General features: G+C 43.7%; 1 protein-coding gene across 6 annotated transcripts in view; it reads left to right on the top strand.

Annotated features, from left to right (window-relative positions):
• The window catches only part of Nckap5 (NCK-associated protein 5), a 901,285-nt gene that overhangs the window by 670,173 nt on the left and 210,245 nt on the right, over positions 1–20,867 (top strand). For all 6 annotated transcript variants that reach the window (XM_087581938.1, XM_087581942.1, XM_087581939.1 and 3 more), the window contains one exon: positions 10,345–10,413. In XM_087581938.1, coding sequence (XP_087438064.1) covers positions 10,345–10,413 — 69 coding nt within the window. The remainder of the gene's footprint in view (positions 1–10,344; positions 10,414–20,867) is intronic.

Below are 20,867 nucleotides of genomic sequence, written 5' to 3'. Positions count from 1 at the left end.
ACTGGGTCATTGTGCTTACACAACAAGCTATTTAACCACTATGCTATCCACACAGTCAACCAGATACTTGGTAATTGTAGCTGGACAATTCTTGGAATATGCAGTGGTCTCTATTGACTAGAAAATTATTTAGGCTCAGTGGCAAAGCTCAGTGGTAAAGCACTTGGCTACTATGCACAAGGTCCTTCATTTCATCCTCGGCAACACAATTTTTGGGAGGAGGGAGGATGACATTTTGGAGCATCTTCTCTCTGGTTTATCAAAAAATAAAAGATCCCAGTTATACACAGGTAAGGTCAGTTGATCTTGTGGAGTGCTCTATTCTTCCTTTTGTCTGATATCAGAAAAGTATCTTATATCTACCAGAATTGACTTCACTGTAACATTTCCCCTTTATATGGACTAGGAGTCTTTGTGGGGCACACTTACCTTTACCATCTGTAAGCTGGACAACATTTCTCACCTTTCTAATGCCTCCCAGGTTGCACCCATTGGGGTGGCTACAATTCTGGCTAGAAATGTCTTCCAAGTGCACTGGAAGCATGAGATGAAACCATAGAACTAGTCAAAGTACAGATGAAGGATCTTTTGTCAGACTTTGAGGCTCTCCCAGGCATTCATCCCCCTAATGAGTATTCCCCATGATGTTGAGAAGCAGCACTTCAGACTTGCTCCCTCTTCTGACCTCAGGCTCATAACTATACAACTCCAGGGTTATTCCCAGCTGACAGCATCTGGAGAAGAGTAAGTGTGCACAAACATTTAGGGGAGTGAATTAGGAAGGACTATCAGCATGTAGCATAGGTTCAAAGTTATGTTTCTCTAGAGCTAGCTGGGAATTACATACAGAATTCATATATGTCTTTGAGTCTTCTAAAATTTAAATGAAAGAAGGAGAAAGAAATGGAGGAAAAAAACAGACAATTATTAAAACAAAACACACACACACACACACACACACACACACACACACACAAACTAAAGCCAAAACGCTGTTAAGTGGCCCACAGTCTTCAGTAGCTAGGATGTAATCATGTGCTTCTGGCTACTTTATCCCACATAAAGAACCTGGAAAATGTGTTTAAACTACTAATAGGCCACTGAAAAGCTTGTGCTTTTAGAAAACTGTTCTTAGCCGATACATCATTTGTATGTACTACCTTTGTAAACATTACTGGATAAGTACATGGTATGCATCTTGATTCAGTATATAATCTTGGTAGAATTTTGTGTAATTCAAGATGAGGAATCATTAAAATGACTGATGGCTGCCAGTTATCAAACAACACCTACTTGTTAGCTGTTGCACCTACACAGGGCTGTATATCGATGTATTTGTTCTTCTCTGCCCTAATTCTCAGTGGGGAATTCTGTCACCCTTCCCCTCAACCCTCAACCCTATCATCTCAGGGTCCAACCAGTTCCAAATACCTGCCAGATTGCACCCACTCACAACACAAAGCCAGCAGGGAAGTGTTCAGAGCTAAAGTGAATAAGAGAAATAAGCATGCTATATACAGATATTAACTCTCCTTATTCCCAGAGGTTCACAAAGCCATCCCTGCCACCTGCAAATTCTGTGTAGAGAAGCAGGCATTTAGCTCTTAGATATCCAAATCTGAAGTGTGGGTTCTGAAAAAACATATGTTTCACTATATTCCCATCATAGTCAAACATTTAAAAGTATAGGATGAGGAGATGTTTGCTGTCTGACTTGGCGTAGTTCTGGTATCATTAGAAATGTGTGGTGTTCTGTCCAGCTTCTAGCCATTATAAATAAGGCTTCTATGAACATAGTGGAACATATGTCCTTATTATATGTTGGAGCATCTTTCGGGTATATGCCCAGGAGTTCTATAGCTGGGTCCTCAGGTAGTACTATGTCCAATTTTCTAAGGAACTGTCAGATTGATTTCCAGAGTGGTTATACCAGTTGCAGTCCCACCAACAATGAAGGAGTGTTCCTCTTTCTCCACATCCTTGCCAGCATCTGCTGTCTCCCCTGAGTTTTTGCTCTTAGCCATTCAGACTGATATGAGGTGCCCAGGGACTAAATCACCATCCCAAGAGAACACAGGGTTGGACCTATGGCTCCATCTGCATATGTAGCAGAGGATGGACCTTGTTGGGCATCAATGGGGGGTAGAGGGGGAGAAGCCCTTGGTCCTGCCAAGGCTCCATGCCCCACTGAAGGTGAATGTCTGGGCAGGGAGGTGGGAGGGAGTGGAGGGTGGGTGAGGGAGCACCCATAGAAACAAGGGGGGATGGGATAGCAGATTTCTGGAGAAGAAACCAGGAAAGTGGACAACATTTAAAATGTAAATTTAAAAAAATCCAATAAAAGAAACAAAAAGAAATGTATCTGTCATGTAAAGAAAGACAATGAACCTCAGATTGCTCATGTATACCCCATTTGTAGTTTGTTGGGAGTATCGAGAGAGAGAGTATATTGGCCACTGCTGAGCATGGAGAATGGCAAGCATTACTCAGATGTCATTAGTGTTTGTTAACTGTTGTTATCACCACCATCATTATTTCCTGTAGGTCCCATAGGCACCCTAGTTACAGCTGTTCCCATGGCCTGGCAGTAATTAGACCGACATTCCCACTGGTGGGCCTGACATCTGACAGAGGTTACAGTTCATGTTTTCTATACATAAAACTGAAGACTGCTTCTTCCAAGGTTCATTCTGAGGTGTGTGACAACAATTCCTCTGCTGTGGCCTTACTACAGTTAGGTGTTCGTTTTTGTTTTTGATCCCAGTGAAGGAATTTGGGGATGGCAAAAGACAGACCAACCCAGAGGGTTTTCAGTGAGGGTTTTCATTTCAGCTAAACACTTGGAGACACACCCATCCCCCGTGGCATCCCCCTGTTGAGCAATGTCCTTGAAAGAAGTTGGAAAGTACTGCTATGCAACTCTTGGCTCTTGAGACAGACAAGATGGGGAGCTGGGCTGAGGGCAGGCCTAGTGACCTACACTGTACATCTAGTACACTCCCTGTGAGACAATTTGTTTTGAAGGGAGAGACCAAGGATTGGGCCATATATTCAGATTAAATCACAAATACTATGTGGCTTAATTCTTCCTGTTTTGAATGTAAATTCTTAAGCAATTGGTCAGTATTCTTCTATTTAGGGAACCAAAAAGAGTAAGTATAATTCAAATGAGGAACCCTTGGGAAACTAAACAAATTTCATGAAAACATGTAGATATTGGAAAGACTAAAGGTTGATGTCAGTGCAAGCATCTGCAGGCATTTTGTGAGCACTGGCAACATATATGTTGAGATTTTCTTTTCTGTATAACACTGGAGAAAAAGGAGAATCTACAGTTCCTTATTCTTCCTGCACTCCATTTCTACTAAGGATTTACTCACCTTTACTGAGACTCAGAATGTCAAGTTCATGCCATTCTTGTTTCTGAGCCCTGCTCCTCCAAGCACCATCTAAGTGCTGATGGATCTGTTGTGATGTCTCTCATGCCTGTCTTACTCTTTTCAGCTCTGCTGTTTGATTTCAGGGAAGTTATGGCTTTGATAGGAGCACAATAATCATAATTTTCAATACCCTTATTGTCCCTTCCAGTCCGTGTGTATGTGTGTGTGTGTGTGTGTGTGTGTGTGTGTGTGTGTGTGTGTGTGTGTTGTGCCTGGTACTAGAGTAAATTCCTAAAGATGTTCATTTGATCCTGTACCTATGACAATGTCTGGCTTTATCTGTCTTCATCCCTAAAAGTCTCTTTTTATGCAACTGCATACTCTATTTCAGTGGAATTGGCCTATTCAAGTATATCACTGCCCTTCCAGAACATTCCCTGGACCTCTGTAGAGCTCTGTGACATTTTTTCTTTTAATGAGAAATAGAGTAGGCAACAAGAATATATATTCCTTTCTGCTTCATAGATTTAAATTTATTTGTTTATTTATTTATTTATGATGAATTTATGATGTATAAGAATGGGTAAGGGTTGGTACAAAACATGCCACATCATGCATGAATGTAGCATTCATAGGACAGCTTTTTAAGCTTATTCTCTCCCTTCATCATGTGCGTTCCAGGAATCAAACTTGCTTCAACAGGCTTGAAGTGCCTTTACTCTCTGAGCCATGGTTCTAGTCTGCTTTTCATTTCTATCATAAAAACCATGACCAAAAGCAACTTGGTAGAGGAAAGGGCTTAGTTCAGTTTACTGAAAGAAAATAGGCCAATAATAACCCAACTCAAGAGCTAGAAGCAGTTACCATGAAGAATGCTTCTCGCTGGCTTGCTCCCACTAGCTCCTGCTCATCCAACTTTCTTACACAACCTGGGATCACCTGCCCATGATATGCTGGCAGGTGATCACACTACTGTCCACAGTATGCTGGGCCCTCCTTCATTAATTAGAAAACAAACAAAAATTACCCCACATTTTGAATCCAGGATATTCTTAAGCTGAAACACCTTCTTCCCAGTAAGTTTAGTTTTTGTTGCGCTGAGAATAATAACTAGCCAGTATAACCATGTGGTGATCCCCATCCTAAGACTTCTTAGTGTATGTCCCTATAGACAGATACATAAAATGTAAGTTTACAGTCAAAATGGCAGAGAAATAAAGATATGTGCCACTACATCAGCAAATAAATCAGAGTGCCCCCCAAATCTCCATGAATTCGTTTCTTATTCCAGCTTCTTTTTGAGCCATTAGATATAATTATTAACACATCTGTGAGAACCCATCCAGGAATAAAATGCACTCACAGCTTGTGTTGTGTTGTGTTGTATGCTTACTTGTTTTTATGTTTTTAAAGAAATTTATAGTCCCTGAATTGCTGGCATCTAATTGAAAAGAAAAGCCTGCACCTGGTCCAGGAACAGCACCTGCTGGATAGGTGACTCTCTGGATAGGTGACTGTTTCCTGTCTACAGTTTAGGAAGAACTGTGAGCTCTGTATGTTCTTTTCTTCCACCTTATAAGATGTGGGACTGTGATCCCAAGAAAGTCCTAAGGCTTATAAGAAAGAGGGCATGCTAGGATTTGAAGGTGAAAGGAAACACTTTGTTTCTCCCAGATGATCACCTTAGTTTAGCAAAACAGCTCAGTTCCTAGCATCCGAAATGCTATGATTAAAGACTGACTTCCTGTCTCTTCATATGCAAATCTGCTTAAGGTGTCATTCATTTGCATCCGAATAAAAATGTAATAGTACTTTGAAAGTAAGAACTGAGTGTCCAACCTTTTCACATCTACAAGTTTGCAAAGAAGAATTAAACTCTTAGAAAACAAAACAAAATAACCAGGATGGGGCTGGGGAGTTGTCTCTTAGTTAAGAGCACTTGCTGCTATTGCAGACCAGAGCCTGGGTCCAGCACCCATGTTTGTTAGTTCACAGTTGCCTGTAACTCTGGCTCCAGGGAAAGTCTAGAGGCCTGGTCTCTACCATATACCTGAATTTATGTGTAGATACACACATTCACACACACATAAATAAAAATAAAAATAAAAAAAGAGAAGTTTTACAAATGAGACCTCAAACTTAAAGAGATCAGTATCATTTGGAGTCATTAGCTCACTATCCTGAATGGAAAACCTTCAGTCCAGGATGAAATCTAGCAAAAGTTTTGATCACTGTAAAAGATGAAGCTCAACACAGAGATTCACCAGCAGCAAGTGCTTGAAGGTTCTAATTGAGTCCTCTGGGTATCCTGACTTAATAGCATATTTAAAGTGCAACACGATATGTTCTAATTTCTATAATTCTCAATAACGATGCCCGCATTTCCCCTTCTTTTCTCTTTCCCCAACTCGTCTATATAAATATCCACTGTTTCTTTAAATCACACTTAATTAGAGGATTTTTGTGGTTTTTCTTTTTACACGTTGTCTCCTGTTGGAAGTGGGTTAATCCCGAATCTCTAATAAATATGAATGGATTAAAGAGAATCATGAGTTCAAGATCATTTTAGTATCCTGGGCATAATTGTTAAAATCTTCACGGTCTCCTGGGATGTGTGGGATTACATCAATTAAATCATGTCTCTGTAACTGAGCGCAGTGGCCATAAATGTGACTGTGTTTGCTAGCACCCTCTCTGTATTTAATTTGCTGGGCTGTAATGGATTGTCAGAACAGTAAATGTGAGGCAGGTAACGTAAACTGTAATGATGGTAATTATCTGAATGGATCAATCATTGTGTTATTGTAACCTGATGTGGGTAGAGGCGAGATGCAGGCATCCCATATAAATTCTCATTTTCCGTTTTATTTCCTTGCATGATTTCCCCCAAGATATTTAGAGTGAAACCATGTAAACTGGCTGCCACAGTTGTCTCTACTCTCTTTTCCAGTCTCCTTAGTTGCGTCAGCAGATCCCATCCCAAACACCCTTTCTCCCAAGAACGCAGTCATCTTACAGGATTGGAGCTCCAACTCTTGTCCTGATACTTTAAGCACCTTAAGTTGTTTTAGTTGAATAATTTGTATCTCTCTCTCTCTCTCTCTCTCTCTCTCTCTCTCTCTCTCTCCCTCCTTCCCTCCCTCCCTCCCTCCCTCCCTCTGTGTGTGTGTGTGTGTGTGTGTGTGTGTGTTGTGTGTGTGTGTGTGTGTGTGTGTCCCCACACATTGTGGCATTGTATGTGAAAATACCTTTCCATGTGTCAACCTCAGTTATCGTGCTGCATGTAACATCCAATTTGGTTTTGATATAGGGTTTCTTACTCACTGAGTAAGCTGGCTGGCCGCCCAGGAAGCTCTAACTAAGAATGCCCTGTCTCTGCCTCCCTAGGTTGGGATTACAGATGCATGCCACCATACTTAACTTGCATGCATTAGTTTTCAGGATTGAACTTGGATCCTTGAGCTTAGGTAGCAAGCACTTTATAGACTAAGACAAATCTCTCCCAGATTTGTCCCTTAAAGAACTATAAAGCCACAAAGTGAAATACAGGTTGCTCCCCTAAATATCTACAATGGAACCAAACTAGACTATCCTCCTATGTGGGCTGGGGGCAGGAACTGAGTGATTGCTTTTGCTGCTCCTGAAGCAAGTTCAACAAGACAGAAGTGAAGCAAGCCTACGAGGAAAGAGCACCAAGCTGGGCAAAGCTCCCGTTTTCATATTGGCTGTTAGTGGTTGTGTGGAGAGGAAGAGTCATGTGTCTTTAGCTAGGGATGACTACTGGTAGGTTATCCATGCCCAAGGAGATGAACTCATATCCATGTGCTATTTGCAATAGACACAGAAGGTAATAAAAAAAGACTTGAAGTTGAGAGGTAGATATATTGGGGAGAAGGGAAGGATTGAGGAGCTAGAACTAGAGTGGATATAACCAAGATAATGGTGGAGAATTTCCCTAGCTGCTTGGTAAAGATGGACCCCTGGGTTGAATACCAAAGTTTCAGTCCTTCCCAAAGAGAGGGCATGGAAGAAGGAGGAAAAAGACAGAATTGTGTATTGGAGAGTTTCAAGAACAAATTGATGAATGCTACTAATGATTAATAATGATAAGAAATGAAATCCTATGGCACGCCTTTCTCATTGTGGATAACAACAGAACTCAACTTCAAGGTGCCATAAGTAGAAAGTGACCTGTAGTGTACCACAGAAGCACAGCCATAGCCTGTGTCCAGGGAAGATGCAGAGGAAGCCTGGGAGAAAAGTCACATCGAGAATGAGAAAGCCTAGAGCCCCAGTATCAGCACTGGGCACAGTGTGAACAGAGTTGCTATGCTGGCTGAGAGGTAGGGCACAAAATGGCTGATCCATGTTGCTTCCTGAGAAAGATGCCGTGCTCAAGGAAAGTGAGGCAAAGAGGGGGTACAGTTTAGAGATGTTATAAAAGGGAAAGAGGAAAGGGGGTTAAAAATGGTCTGGAAATAAGAGTGAATGTAGGACCATCCCCCACCAATCATCATCCAATAAAAAGGACCAAAATAAGAGCACAGTGAGGTGTAAGAGTCCTCGAAGGGAAGGGAAATAGCCCAGTCAGTAAAATACCCAGCATGCACTCATAGGGCTTGATTTGGATTCTCAGCTCCCACAAAGAAACTTCTGACACGGCTGCAGGTAACCTATAACCCCAGCACTGGGGAGGAGGAACTGAAGCATCCTGTGGCTTGGTGACAAGCTAGCCTGGATGAATTAATGAGCTACAGACTCACTGAGAGACCCTATCTCAAAATAGTAAAGTGGAGAATAAGTGAGCAGACAGCTTGACATCAACTTCCAGCCTCCAGATACACAGGCACACATGTGAAGGCACACAAGCTCTTGTTCAAAGGCACACATGTGAAGGTGCACAGGCAGACACGCAGCCAAGCAGGCAGTCAATCCAAGGATCCTGTGTGCGGGTAAGCTGAGTGATTGCATCTGATAAACTGGTGAGACTGATGTGGAAATGGGACAGTCGTGCCTAAATGTGCAATGAGGCGAGGGAGCAAAAGGTGCTGCTTTAAAGAGGCTTTGGAGGAAAGAAAACCTGGAGAGAGCAAACAGCTAAGAAGCCTACCATAGAGTTGGACAGAAAGGGAGTGCTGAAGCAGAGTCGCACTGCATGCCTCTCAGTGTAGCTTTGACTTCTGTAATCATGCTAATAGTTAACATATTCAGGACAATAAAATGAAATCAAAAAGAGGGAAAATTAAATTTGAACACTGTCAGAAACAAATGAGTTGCCTAGCAGCCCCTGGATGGGAGAGCAGAGTACTGACCTGGTCACCTCTGAACAGAGAATTTTGATTAATACCTTTACTCTGAAAGAGAACATATTGTCACCTCTCCCTAGCATGGATTTTCCTAGTGTAACAGTTTTCTGGGCACTGTGGGGGGTGGAACGAGGCAGGAAATAACTGCTGTAGGAGCCCAGTTCTCACTGTAAGAATTGGATGCTAGAGATGGGAAGTGCAAATGGTGAAGAGAAAGGAAGGGGCTAAGAGGGTAGGTGAGGAGGAACACTGAGAAGAGGAACAGAATATAGGGAAAGGAATCAAATGGAGGAGAAAGGAAAGGGGAAGAAGGGAGGGGGAAGGGAGGAAGTCCCCAGCACACAGACAGGAGATATTTCTATCAAAGGGTAGAGGGTATTAAAACGAATTATGAACTAGAAAAACTCATTCTAGAGGGCATCACCAGTCCAAGGCTGAAACTGAAATGAGAAGTGTGGACCATAGTACCATAGCGTACAAATGTATTTTAGGAAATCCATAGCCATCCTCAAGAGCATCCTAACCCACACAAGGGACAAATGGTGTCTTGTCTGAAACCTGCCTCGATCATGCAGGAAAGAAATGGGAAGGAAGAATAGTGTTTGAGCAGATGCAGCTAAATGTCTACTACTGTGATGTGAGGGAAGGTGTGTGGAAGTCTACATGGTTTTTGAAAGTTGTGTGTGTGTGTGTGTGTGTGTGTGTGTGTGTGTGTGTGTGTGTGTGTGTGTGCGTGCATATGTGCAGAGGCTATAAAGGGAACACACTAACCTGTATACCTTCTCAAAGCCTCCTGCACTCAGCAAACTGATTAAGAGTGCTCCTTCCAGGGCTGAGGAGACAGCTCAGTCAGGATAGTGGTCTTTTGTGCAAACATAAGGACCCGAGTTCAATCCCCATAACCCACTCATGTAAAAAGCCAGTCATGGTGCTACCTTGCTACCTTAACATCCCCACCACAATAAACTTTACCTGAACTATGAGCAAGAAACACGCGCGCGCACACACACACACACACACACACACACACACACACACACACACACACACGTTTGTCAACTTGTTTTTATTACAGCAGTGAAAGAGACTGATAGCATATCAACACTCCCATGGCCACTCCTTTGAGGAGCATGAGGGCTATAATTAGAGGAAGCAGGGTAGAGAGAGAGCCATAGGATCATTCAGAGTGTATAGTCCAGAGTCACTGGCTGGCACCAAGAATAGCACCTAGACTTTGTCTTTCAAGTTGAAAACTTTGCCTGAGATTCATTTTTGTAGCCACGACAAGTATTAGGCTTCGAGACCATGCCAAGTCTTAATGTAGTAGATGTAAGCATTTCTTACATTTTCATAGCATAAGATAAATACTAGCATCCTTCTGGGGAACAGCCATGCATAGAGCATGATTTGATTTTCGACTCGTTCGGAATACCAAGTTCCGATTTCTTAGAATGATAACGTATGCTTGTGAGCGAGCCTGTAAGACAGGAGTCATCCCTCTGATTCTTATAATAGCAGTTAGAGCAAACCTGTCAAAGGTACTTCTAAGAGATTACCTAGGGTCCTGGGGAGGTATATTTAGCAACCATATTGAATGAGTTGTCACATAACACAACGTTTCATTGATTTATGGGTGTTATTTCTGTCTCTTACTGCAGGCGGAGAATTCAGCCCTGGCTCTGGAAAACGAGAATCAGAGAGAACAGTATGAGAGATGTCTTGATGAGGTAAGGCTGGGGAAGAGGGCGGAGGAGAGGCTGGACTGGGTAAGGATCTTGATAGGTATAAGGGCAAGTGCCTCCCATGTTCCACAGAATGATAATGTTTTCCTCCAACAAAGGGAAGTTGTAAACAGGTGTCCCCTGAGAAATAATAGTTTCTTAGCCTCCTTTCCCCCATAAATGCACCCTCTTCATATCTCTTTTATCTCACCTCTCTCCCCTCCCTCCCTTTCCTCTCTGCTCTCTCTCCCCTTTCTTTCTCCTTTCTCTCCTCTCTCTCTTTCTCCTCTTTTTCCTGTCTCTGCCTCTCCTTCCCCTCCTTCCCATCATCCCTCTCTCTGGCCTTCATCTCTCTCTCCTGTATGAATGCCTCTCTATGTATATTTCTTCTCTCACTTCCCCTTCCTTCTCTCTTCCTCTCCTCTGTTCTTCCCCTCTTTTCTCTTTCTCTCTTTCATATCTCCTCTCCCTCTCCCTCTCTCTCTCTCTCCCTCTCCTCTCTCCTCTCTCCTCTCTCCTCCTCTCTCCTCTCTCCTCTCTCCTCTCTCCTCTCTCCTCTCTCCTCTCTCCTCTCTCTCTCCATCCTCTCTCTCTCTTTCCCTTCCCTGCCCTTCCTCCATAATATTCTTCGGTCCCTTTGGGTACTTACCTTCCACCCTTGCACATTCCTAGGGTATGATTCACTGTTTGATCAATTCCTTCTCTCCAAGAAGCATGCTCCTTGGCCCTGAACAGGAAAGAGCCACGTGGGCACACTACGTGTACAATTAGATGCGTTCTCGGAGAAGTGAATTGCTGATCGAGTGGGTGGGGACAGTGTTCACAGTTGGCAGCCAAAGGGGGAAATCAGCCCACTGAGCACAAGCCAAAAAGAAAAAGGGAAGTCGGGAAGAAAATTTGAGTGCAGTAAAAGATGGAGCCCCACACATGAGTAAACTCAGTAAATATTATCTGATAATGATGGTGAGGTTAGGACAAAAATGGTGGGTGTTTAGATAGTGTCTGGGTGGGGATAGGGGTAAGGCTGGAACTGAAGCCTGCTTAGGGTGCTCAACCTCCTCATCATCTCCTTACACTGTTAGGCATAGGAGCCAGTCACACTGCTGCTTCTTGTCACAATGGACCATTGGCCACATGGAGTCTCCTCAGGGACTCCACCATGATGGGAGCCATTATTTAAATGAATGGCTTCTTCAGACATCAGCCTAGGGTGTTAAATCTCTCCCAGATTCTATGAGATTCTATTAGAGTGTAGCTGAAAAGATTTTTAAAAGATTGTATGCTGTCTTATCCTATTATTTTACTTGTGGGATGACTAACATACCTTCAGGTTTTTTATTCTTGCTCACAGCTAGATAACTGTTTTCTGGTGAGCACTTTGCTATTCTTACCCTCTCCATCCCTTCCATTCTCTCACCTTTGATGCTGTCCTAGAAGTTGATGGGTTGGACCACAGAGTATACAGATCAGAATCCCAGGTATAGCCATACTCTTTTTTGACTTAGGCAGATATAATCCCTACCTTCTGAGGATGAGTGTTTTAGCTATTTTGGTTTTCTAACACCAGTGTTTCCATTAGGCTGGGTTATCCTACACAAGCACTTTTCTTAGACCAGGATAGTCTCACATCAGTACTTCTCCTAGACTGGGTTATCCCATACCAGTGTTTCCCCTAGGCTGAGATATCCTGAACCAGTTCTTCACATAGCCTGGGATGGTGCCACACAAGCACTTACCCTAGATTGTGATATCCCACACTAGCTGTTCCCCTAGGCTAGGATACCCTACATCAGTGCTTCTTCTAGGCTAGGGTTTTCCCACACCAGTGGTTTTGCACACATTTATGTAGAACTCGCTATATAGCCACAAATGACCCTGAACTCCTGATCTTTGTGTTCTATCTCCCAAGTGCTGGGATTACAGACATGCGCCACAATTCTGGATTATGTAATGTTGGGGAATGGCACCTGTGCCAACTGATCCATAGCTTCAGACCCAGCCCAGTGGTTGTTAAGGATATGTTGTCTAGCCCTACATCAGTCACCTCTGAGAACTTGGGATGGACATAGACTCTCAGGCCACATCCCTAATCCACAGAGTCCTGGTGTCTCTCAGCATGAATCCAGCATGTGGGCATTAGCAGGCTCTCTCATTGTTGTCTGTATACACTGCTACTTCAGTCTTGGTCTTATGACACTGACCACTCCGGCCCTGGCACTCCATACTTACATGCTGTTAGATTACTCTCCAGATGTCCTTGTAAAATTGCCTACTATCCAGCCTTTCTGTTGTTTAGTTTTTCTAGCCATGCATATTGCTGACTCAATCAAATAAGTTTATGACCCTCTGCCCTGTCAGGATTCAGAACTCCAGAATGGACCTCAAAAGATAGCTCATCAGACAGAATATGTAGAAGGACCTGGGATTGGGTCTTGGAGCCCATGTAATATACCAGCATGGTGGCAGACATGTTGTCCCAGCTCATGAAAAATTAACACAGATAGTACTTCAGGATTGTCACCTGAGGTTAACCTCTGACCTCTGTTTGCACCCACAGACATGGAAACAGAGAGAGAGAGAGAGAGAGAGAGAGAGAGAGAGAGAGAGAGAGAGAACCCAAAGGTAAAGCAATTAGGAAAGTTATTGACATAAAAGCTAGCACACACTTGGGTCTGATAAAGCCAGTTCAGCTTTCCCCAGCCCTGTTCCCTGGGCCCTTGGTCCAGTCAAAGCCTAAGACAAGCAAGGCCAAATAGATTCAAGGCTATTTAAAGGAACCAGTAATCCTCCTGGGTTAAAAGTATTGATGAGCCAAGTTGCACTTTCACCTCTTGCACGGAAATTTCCAGGGAGACATGACCTGTATTCCGAAGTCAAATTCATGGGCTCAAATCACAGAGCTTTGTACTGACCACGGTTCTCCCTGGGGCCACGCTTCATACAGCACAAAGCTCAGAGCGTTTCTCAGTGGAAGCCAGAGACTGGGCCATGGAGATGGCATAGTCTGTATGGTACAAGTGTAAGCAATTAAGTTCAGACCCTAGAACCCTTGGAAAAAGCTAGGTATAGTGGTACACATCTCTCATCCCAGTGGTACTGAGGCAGAGATGGGAGGAGCCCTGAGGCTCACTAGCCAGCCTGTTCAGCTGACTGGAAGAGCTCCCCAGGTTCAGTGAGAAACCCCCACTCAAATTAACTTGGAGCACTGACTGAGGAAAACACCTCATGTCTGCATCTGGCCTAAGCATGCTCACAAACATACAAGCTCATACAGACCCAAGTGCACACATGCACACAAAAAAGAGCCACCTGCCCCCCACCCTGTGTTCCGCACACCTCTGCTGTGTGGGTTTCACCAGAGCACCTCAGACCAACTGAAATTTTCTCCTTTGAAATCATTTCCCGTGGCTCCACTGACAGCAGGGTTTTGAAGAGAGAGTCCCTCTGTTCCTAATTGCAGGAATTAACAGTTGCCAGCAAGGTGATTTACAACAAAGGGCCACCTCTGTGCAACACAAACGTTTTGTATTGGTGAATACCGGCCTCCGATTACACACGCCTGTTGTTCTGTAACTAATTGCACAGGGTAGACTGTCTGTTTCCAAGCCGTGAAAGAAGATGCTCTCGGAGGGGTAGTTCCATGTAGTAATAATGCAAAGTGGAAAATCTTTCCAAGGCTTTTTATACCAATTAGTCCAACTAGCAAGGTAAGGCCTCATGTAAGCTATTTCCTAGCTAGTAAGCTGCGTACAACACACTCAAAGGTAAGGCATGAATGGAAAGCACCTTCAGTCCCTTCTTCCCTCCTGCCTGTTTGCTGGGAAATAGGGAGTACCTTGAGGTTCGAGCAAACACTGGGGAATCTAAACTTCTGTCTATGCTTTTACAAAAGAACATCTTTATTAGAAATAGGCAAATATTGTGCACAGATGGGCACACACCCATGTAGAAAAAGATACATAGTGTAAGGCTGGCTTGGGCAGTCCTTACACACACGCGTGCATTGCCTACACACACACACACACATAGATGGATACATACACCACACACACATATATGCCTCCCATGTGCACAGATAAATACCTATAGCACTATGTATGTATGTATGTATGTATGCACACACACACACACACACACACACACACACACACACACACACTTCGCTTCTCTTGCTTCTTCACCTTAGAGTAAAAAGATCACACCAAGGACTACCCTCATTGCTTTATGGGAGTTCGTGAGTTTTCAAGACTGATTCTGTATTCTCTTAGTCTAAATATTTGGCAGGAAGACTACCATCAAGTGGTGAACTACTATGTGTTCACAGTATTGCCTTAGCCACAATTCCTTCCAGACCCGCTGTTCCACACACAGAGGTACAGTTTGTGTATAAAATAGCCGTGATAGCATCCCTCGAGCTGCTGCATCGCCTTCAGATGGATTCGGAGGCGTCTAACAAACCTGAGTGTCACCTCCCTCACATGGGCTCTGCGATCCCATAGAACTGTTAGACTAACAGAAGCGAGGAGGTGAGAGGGTCATGGAGTCAGGGTTAGAGCTGTGGGTGCAATGAGAGCTTCAGGGATGGATGGTAGTCAGCAGTGGATAGGGGGAGTGAGGCAGAGCAGCAGTAAAGAGAAATTGTGTGTGTGTGTGTGTGTGTGTGTGTGTGTGTGTGTGTGAAAAAGAGAGAGAGAGAGAGAGAGAGAGAGAGAGAGAGAGAGAGAGAGATATGAAGGCCAGAGGGTTTTTTTAGACTGAGCCTTTCTCTGAATCTGGAACTCACAGATTATGTTCCACAGGTTAGCAAGCCCCACCTCCTCAGGATGGAGATTACATACGTGTACTATCACACTCTCCTTCTTAGGTGGGTGCTGGGACTTATACCTAGGTCTTCATGCTTGCGTGGCAAGCGCTTACTCAGAGAGTCATCTGCCTACCCCCTACATAGGGATCTTCAAATATGCTCTTAACTGTATGATGCCCCATTCCAGAGCTGGTTGGACTCTACTCTGGCACAGAGCCTGGGCACTCCTGTTTTTAAAATGCTCTGAGAGTTAAATATTCGTCAAAGGTTAAGAACTGCTGTAGGGAGGGCTTCTCAGTGCCATGGCCAAGTAATGCTTTTACAAAGTGTGCATGAGTGGATGACACACGGGAAACAAGCCTGCATACAGTGATATGCTCACACGGAAAGTTTAGCATTATTTCTGTGTTAATGAAAGCCACGAACTCAGAATTATTATGACCATACTTGTGCTCTCTCTCTCTCTCTCTCTCTCTCTCTCTCTCTCTCTCTGTGGGTGGGTGGGTGGGTGGGTGGGTGCTGTATGCCTGAGTTGGACCCCACCTTCAGGCACATCTCATATCAGAAGTGTACATCATCTTTAAGGTCATAGTCGCAGTGATGCGAGCAGATCGCACCCTGCTTCCCAGCCTTTGGTGCTCAATTGAGCACATTCCTGTCTCCTCTGGTCAGTAGCTCCATTCTGTTTGCTATTATTGCTCCGAGGCTCAGTATAATTCTCAGCCCACATGAAGTGTTTAGTGCATGTTTGTTAAATGACTAAATGAATAGATGTAGAGGGAGCAGCAGGAAATTAATTTCCAAATTGTTTTCTTGCAATCCCACATATGCATTTAGACTAATGCCTTCCGTTATCTCGTCAGAGGAGGTAAACAGGCATTTATTATGCACCAACCCTAAACACAATCCAAAGAATAAATACTCAGAAGGAAATAAATAGACATACTTAAAGACCAAATTGAATTTGAAGAGGCCATATGGACCCTGACTAGGGAAGACTCAGGGTTCAAACATTGTCACAGCTGCTCTGTCTTGTAGTATAGCAAGTGTGGAACTCTCCTGTTTTTACCTGAAAATACTCTTACACAAAATAAATGAACATCAACTAAGGCTGAATCGCATTGGGTAGAGTACTTTCCCAGCATGCACGAAGTTCTATCCACAGCACATCATCTTGGTGCACACCTGTAGTCTTGTCACCCCAGAATCAAGGTCGTCTTTGCCTACATAGAGAATATGAGGTCAGCTTGGGTACATGAGACCCTGCCTCAAAATTCAACCATCAGAAACAGAGGGAAGGGTATGCTTTGTGACTGACTTAGGCATTCATGTCACGCGCGCGCGCGCACACACACACACACACACACACACACACACACACACACACACACCTTTCGCTTTTACAGATAAAATCCATTTTCTTCACTCTGACATGACACAAGGGACCTGCCCCCTGAGCCTCCCTTCCTGGCTGCCATTTGCCATTGATGGAATGACTCCTCTACATTTGGCCCTGCCTCAGTGGCTTCTCTGACTACACAGTCACCTCACACTTTTCTCACAACGTCAACTGGTTCCCATGTTTTATGAATAAAGAAAGCTACTGTCTTATTAGTCTGTGACAGCAGCATACTGTCTGTAGACCTAAGTGTGTGTGTGTATTTGTGTACAGGTGTGTGTGTGTGTGTGTGTGTGTGAGTGTGTGTGTGTGCGTGCGCGCGCGCACACCTGTGCGAGTAGGCATGCACGCGCACATGCATATAGAAACCAAAGGACAACCTCACATGTCATTCCTCAGGTGATTCCCACATTGTTTTTTGAGATAGGATCTTTCACTGCCTAGAACTCCCCAAGTAAGCTAAGCTGGCTCGCCTGATCACCTTGGGGATAAGCCCATCTCTAAAGCCCTACTGCTTCCATGTGCCAGCCCACTTGGCTTCTTCTCTCCAATTTTAGTGTGTTTCTCTGTGATATATATATATATATGTAGACGTATATGAGAGATTTTCATAGGTATAGCACATGTGTGTATGAATACATGCATGAGCCCAAGGTTGATGTTGGAATCATTCTCAGGTGTTCATCCTCCTTAATCAATGAATTAGAGTCTTTCAGTCAAAACCCCAGGTCTCCAACATGCCTAGTCTCCCTAGCCAGCTTGCTGTGGGTATCCCTTCTCTCCAACTAGTGACTCTGGAATTACCAGTGGACCACCATGCCCACCCGTCATTTGCATGGACTTCTGGGTAGCCATACTTAGTCCTTACATTTGCATACTGCTTTTCGCTTACTTGAACTTCCCTGTCCTATCTCTAGCCCCACGCCTGGCTTTTAAAAAGTAGAATTTGAGGTTGGAACTCAGGTCTTCATCCTGACAAGACAGGCACTTTATGGGCTGAGCCATCTCCACAGCCTCTGAATTCAAGTCTTTCTAGTGACTATCTGCAAATATTCTCCTCCTTGCCCTAAGCTGCCTCTTTATAGTAACCAATGCTCTAGAGGACAGGAAACCCCTCTGGAGCACATTTTCAAAATCACACTTGTTTTCAAATAGATTGTAATGACTGTGTTGAAGTAAGTCTCCCATCAGAGCCAGGGAGGCTGGCAATAGGCAATAGGGGACTGCTGTCTAGGTTCGGTGACTTTTCACCTCCCCTCTAAGGACAAGGGACTTTAAGCCCTCCACCCCAAGGGATCCTTGTGGTCAACTAGGTAAAAACCGGCTGAAAATTCTCCAGCTTGGTCTCTCACACAGCTCAGGAGAGGACTCTTTTAGACTCAAACCACAGAAAGGTCAGCAATCTTACCTTCTCCCTCTGTCTCTGGAAGCCAAGTGTCTAGAAGGAAAAGGACCCCTAGCATAAAAACAAACAAAAACATCCAGATGTGCTAGTGAGCCTATCAGTCCCCATGCTGAGGCGGTGGAGACAGCAGCAAGCCGTGCAGTTTACTTGGTGTTTAGTGCAAGGGAGCGCTAAGGCCTTCCGGGGTGAAAATATCAGTTTTCTGACAGAATTCTCACTGAAGAGGAAAGAAGCACTCTGCATTGTCTCCTAGGCCCAGAGCTGGGAAGTCTCCACAGAAAACCTGGGCAAAGATGTCCCACAAGCTAACAGCAGAAGCACTGTCAGCTCTATTCTGTGTACCTCAGGTCCCTCTGGCCCAGGCCAGCTGCTGTTCTGCCTTTCTTCTGAGAGAAGCTGGCAGGTACCCCTGGTAGTGATTTGTTCTCATTAGCTGGGCATGGCAGTATGTGATTATCTGCTACCGAAGAGCTGAGGGCAGATTCCAAGAGCCTTATAGGTAGAGGCATGTCCCAGGCATCGTCACGTGAGCCTATTAGGGACTGAAGGTGCCACATCCCAGCACTGGCTCTGTCAGTGCACCTGGGAAGGGTAGGCATGAACACAGCAAGAAGCCTAAGAATCCATCATTATTGACTGTAGAGAGGAAGCGTTTGTAACTCCCTTCCACAGAGAACCCCTGGGTCCTTCCGGTGATTCCACCTCTGTGTCAGCAGCTACAGAAATATTGTTCAATTTTCAGGTAAAGCAAACAGTTGTCCAAAGAGCATGCCAGAGGGAACGGTGTCCAATACAGAGTCAGTAAGCCCACCAGGCAAGGAGCTGGATTGCACAGATACAGCATATCTCCTCCCGTGGGCTGTTAAGGGTAGGATATTACTCTATGTCCCCCATTAAATCATACATACAGCCATTTTATGTGACCACTGTTAACACTGAATGGCTTAAGAGAGCAACCAGTTTGGAGGAAGAAAAGAAAATATTGATATTCGGCAGTTTTATGAGCATGTAAATCAAATCCAAGTCTTGAGTTTTTTTAAGTAAATTATTTATGGTTTGAATTAACTTCTGTATATTGTTCTCCAATTCTGCCTACATAGACAGCTCAAGTCTTCTATTTTCCTTCACACGGTAACAGTAAAGAGGTGATGTATTGTTTGACTTTAAACTCTCAGCTACTTATAAATTGGAATGAATGTTTAAAAACTCCCAAGATTTGGGGGCTGGGGAAAGAGGTCTCCGTCTGTAAAGTGTTTTGCTATGCAAGCATAACTCAGTTTGATCCCCAGAGCTCACATAAAACACTAGGTGCATTTTCTGTGTGCTTTACCACAGGGCCAGGGGTGGAGGCTGCTAGATCCCTGGCCAGAGCATCAAGTACAAACAAAGCTCCCCAGCCTTTGTGAGAGACTCTGACTCAAAAACTAAGAGAGACAGTGATTGGGGAAACCACCTGAGGTCAGGCTCTTGCCTCCAAGGCATGGTGTATACCCAGTCACCCAACCACACCCAGTGACCCATATTAGAAATGTATAAAAAGACAAGACTATTTGGTTTTAATGAGAAACTTCCCATGTTTATTTCATGTCAATAAGGTAAATTTGGAAAGGTTTTCCTAGGCAAAATACCCTTTGTGCATACACTTTAACTAATAAATTATGGATAGTCTTGATTCTAACTGTTTACTTCTTGTGGCATAAATGCCTCCTACCCAACACTCAGTACTAGCTTATGTTTTAATTTTCTCTGAGACTTGCTGGTAGCCAACTGTCATGAAGGATGTGTTGTTTTGTCAATATTGAATCTAGAGACAATTAAGCCCTATGAAAACATTCACACACAGAATATCCCATGATGAGAGTCAGGCACACAGAGCTGAGTATCGTCCAAAATAAATGTGTTACCCAGTGCAAAAGTAGATGAAAAAAAAAATTCCCCTAGATCTCTGGCTGAATCTGAGAATCACCATAGTGATAACATATGTTTCATGGTGTGATTGTAGCCACCAGCCTGCTATATCCTTGCTATAGATGGCCATGCCCCTGTTGTCCAGTGTCATAGGTAGATGTTTAGAAATTTTGTATTGAATGGCTGAAGGAGAAATGAATGCAAACAAGTGTACTTTATATTCTATAGTATCTAACTATTTCACGTGTTTTCATTTATTCTTTCATTTGTGAATGTGTTTCTGTATGAGTGTGTGTGTGTGTGTGTGTGTGTGTGTGCACAATGAGTGCACAACACAGAAGAACAGAAGAAGATGTTGGATATCATATCTTCTCCATCATGTTCCACCTACTCCTTTGAGATATGGGCTCTCCCTGAACCAGGAGCTCGCTTTTTCATGGCTAGGCTAGAGGCCAGCAAGCACCATCAGTTTTCTCATCTCCACACACCGTGGAGCTGGGGTTACAGGTGTTACATGCATATCCTATTTCCTCTGTGGGTGTTGGGAATTTAAACTTGAGTACACATGCCTGTGCAGGAAACCCTCTTAACCACGGAAATATCTGAAATATGTGAGGATATAAGTTGAGGATCCTACAGTGGATCTCAACTTCCCTAATGCTGTGAACTTTTAATATAGTTCCTGTTGTCGTGACCCCAACCATAAAATTATTTTCATTGCTACTTCATAACTGTAATTTGTTTATATTATGAATTATAATATAAATATTATGTTTTCTGATGGCCTTAGGTGACCCCTGTAAAAGAATCATTGGACTCCCAAAGGAGTCATGACCTACAGGTTGAAAATCACTGCTCTAGGTCCTTAACTTTGTTTTTAATGTTTGTTAGTTTCAGTTAGACAGGCAATGTTTTGTAATATGTAGTTTACACACACACACACA

The sequence above is a fragment of the Rattus norvegicus genome, chromosome 13 (assembly GCF_021556685.1).
Source record: "Rattus norvegicus strain SHRSP/BbbUtx chromosome 13, alternate assembly SHRSP_T2T, whole genome shotgun sequence".
NCBI classification, from domain to species: Eukaryota; Metazoa; Chordata; class Mammalia; order Rodentia; family Muridae; genus Rattus; species Rattus norvegicus.
Note: the sequence above shows the minus strand (reverse complement) of the source record. Positions and strands in the feature narration are given on the sequence as shown.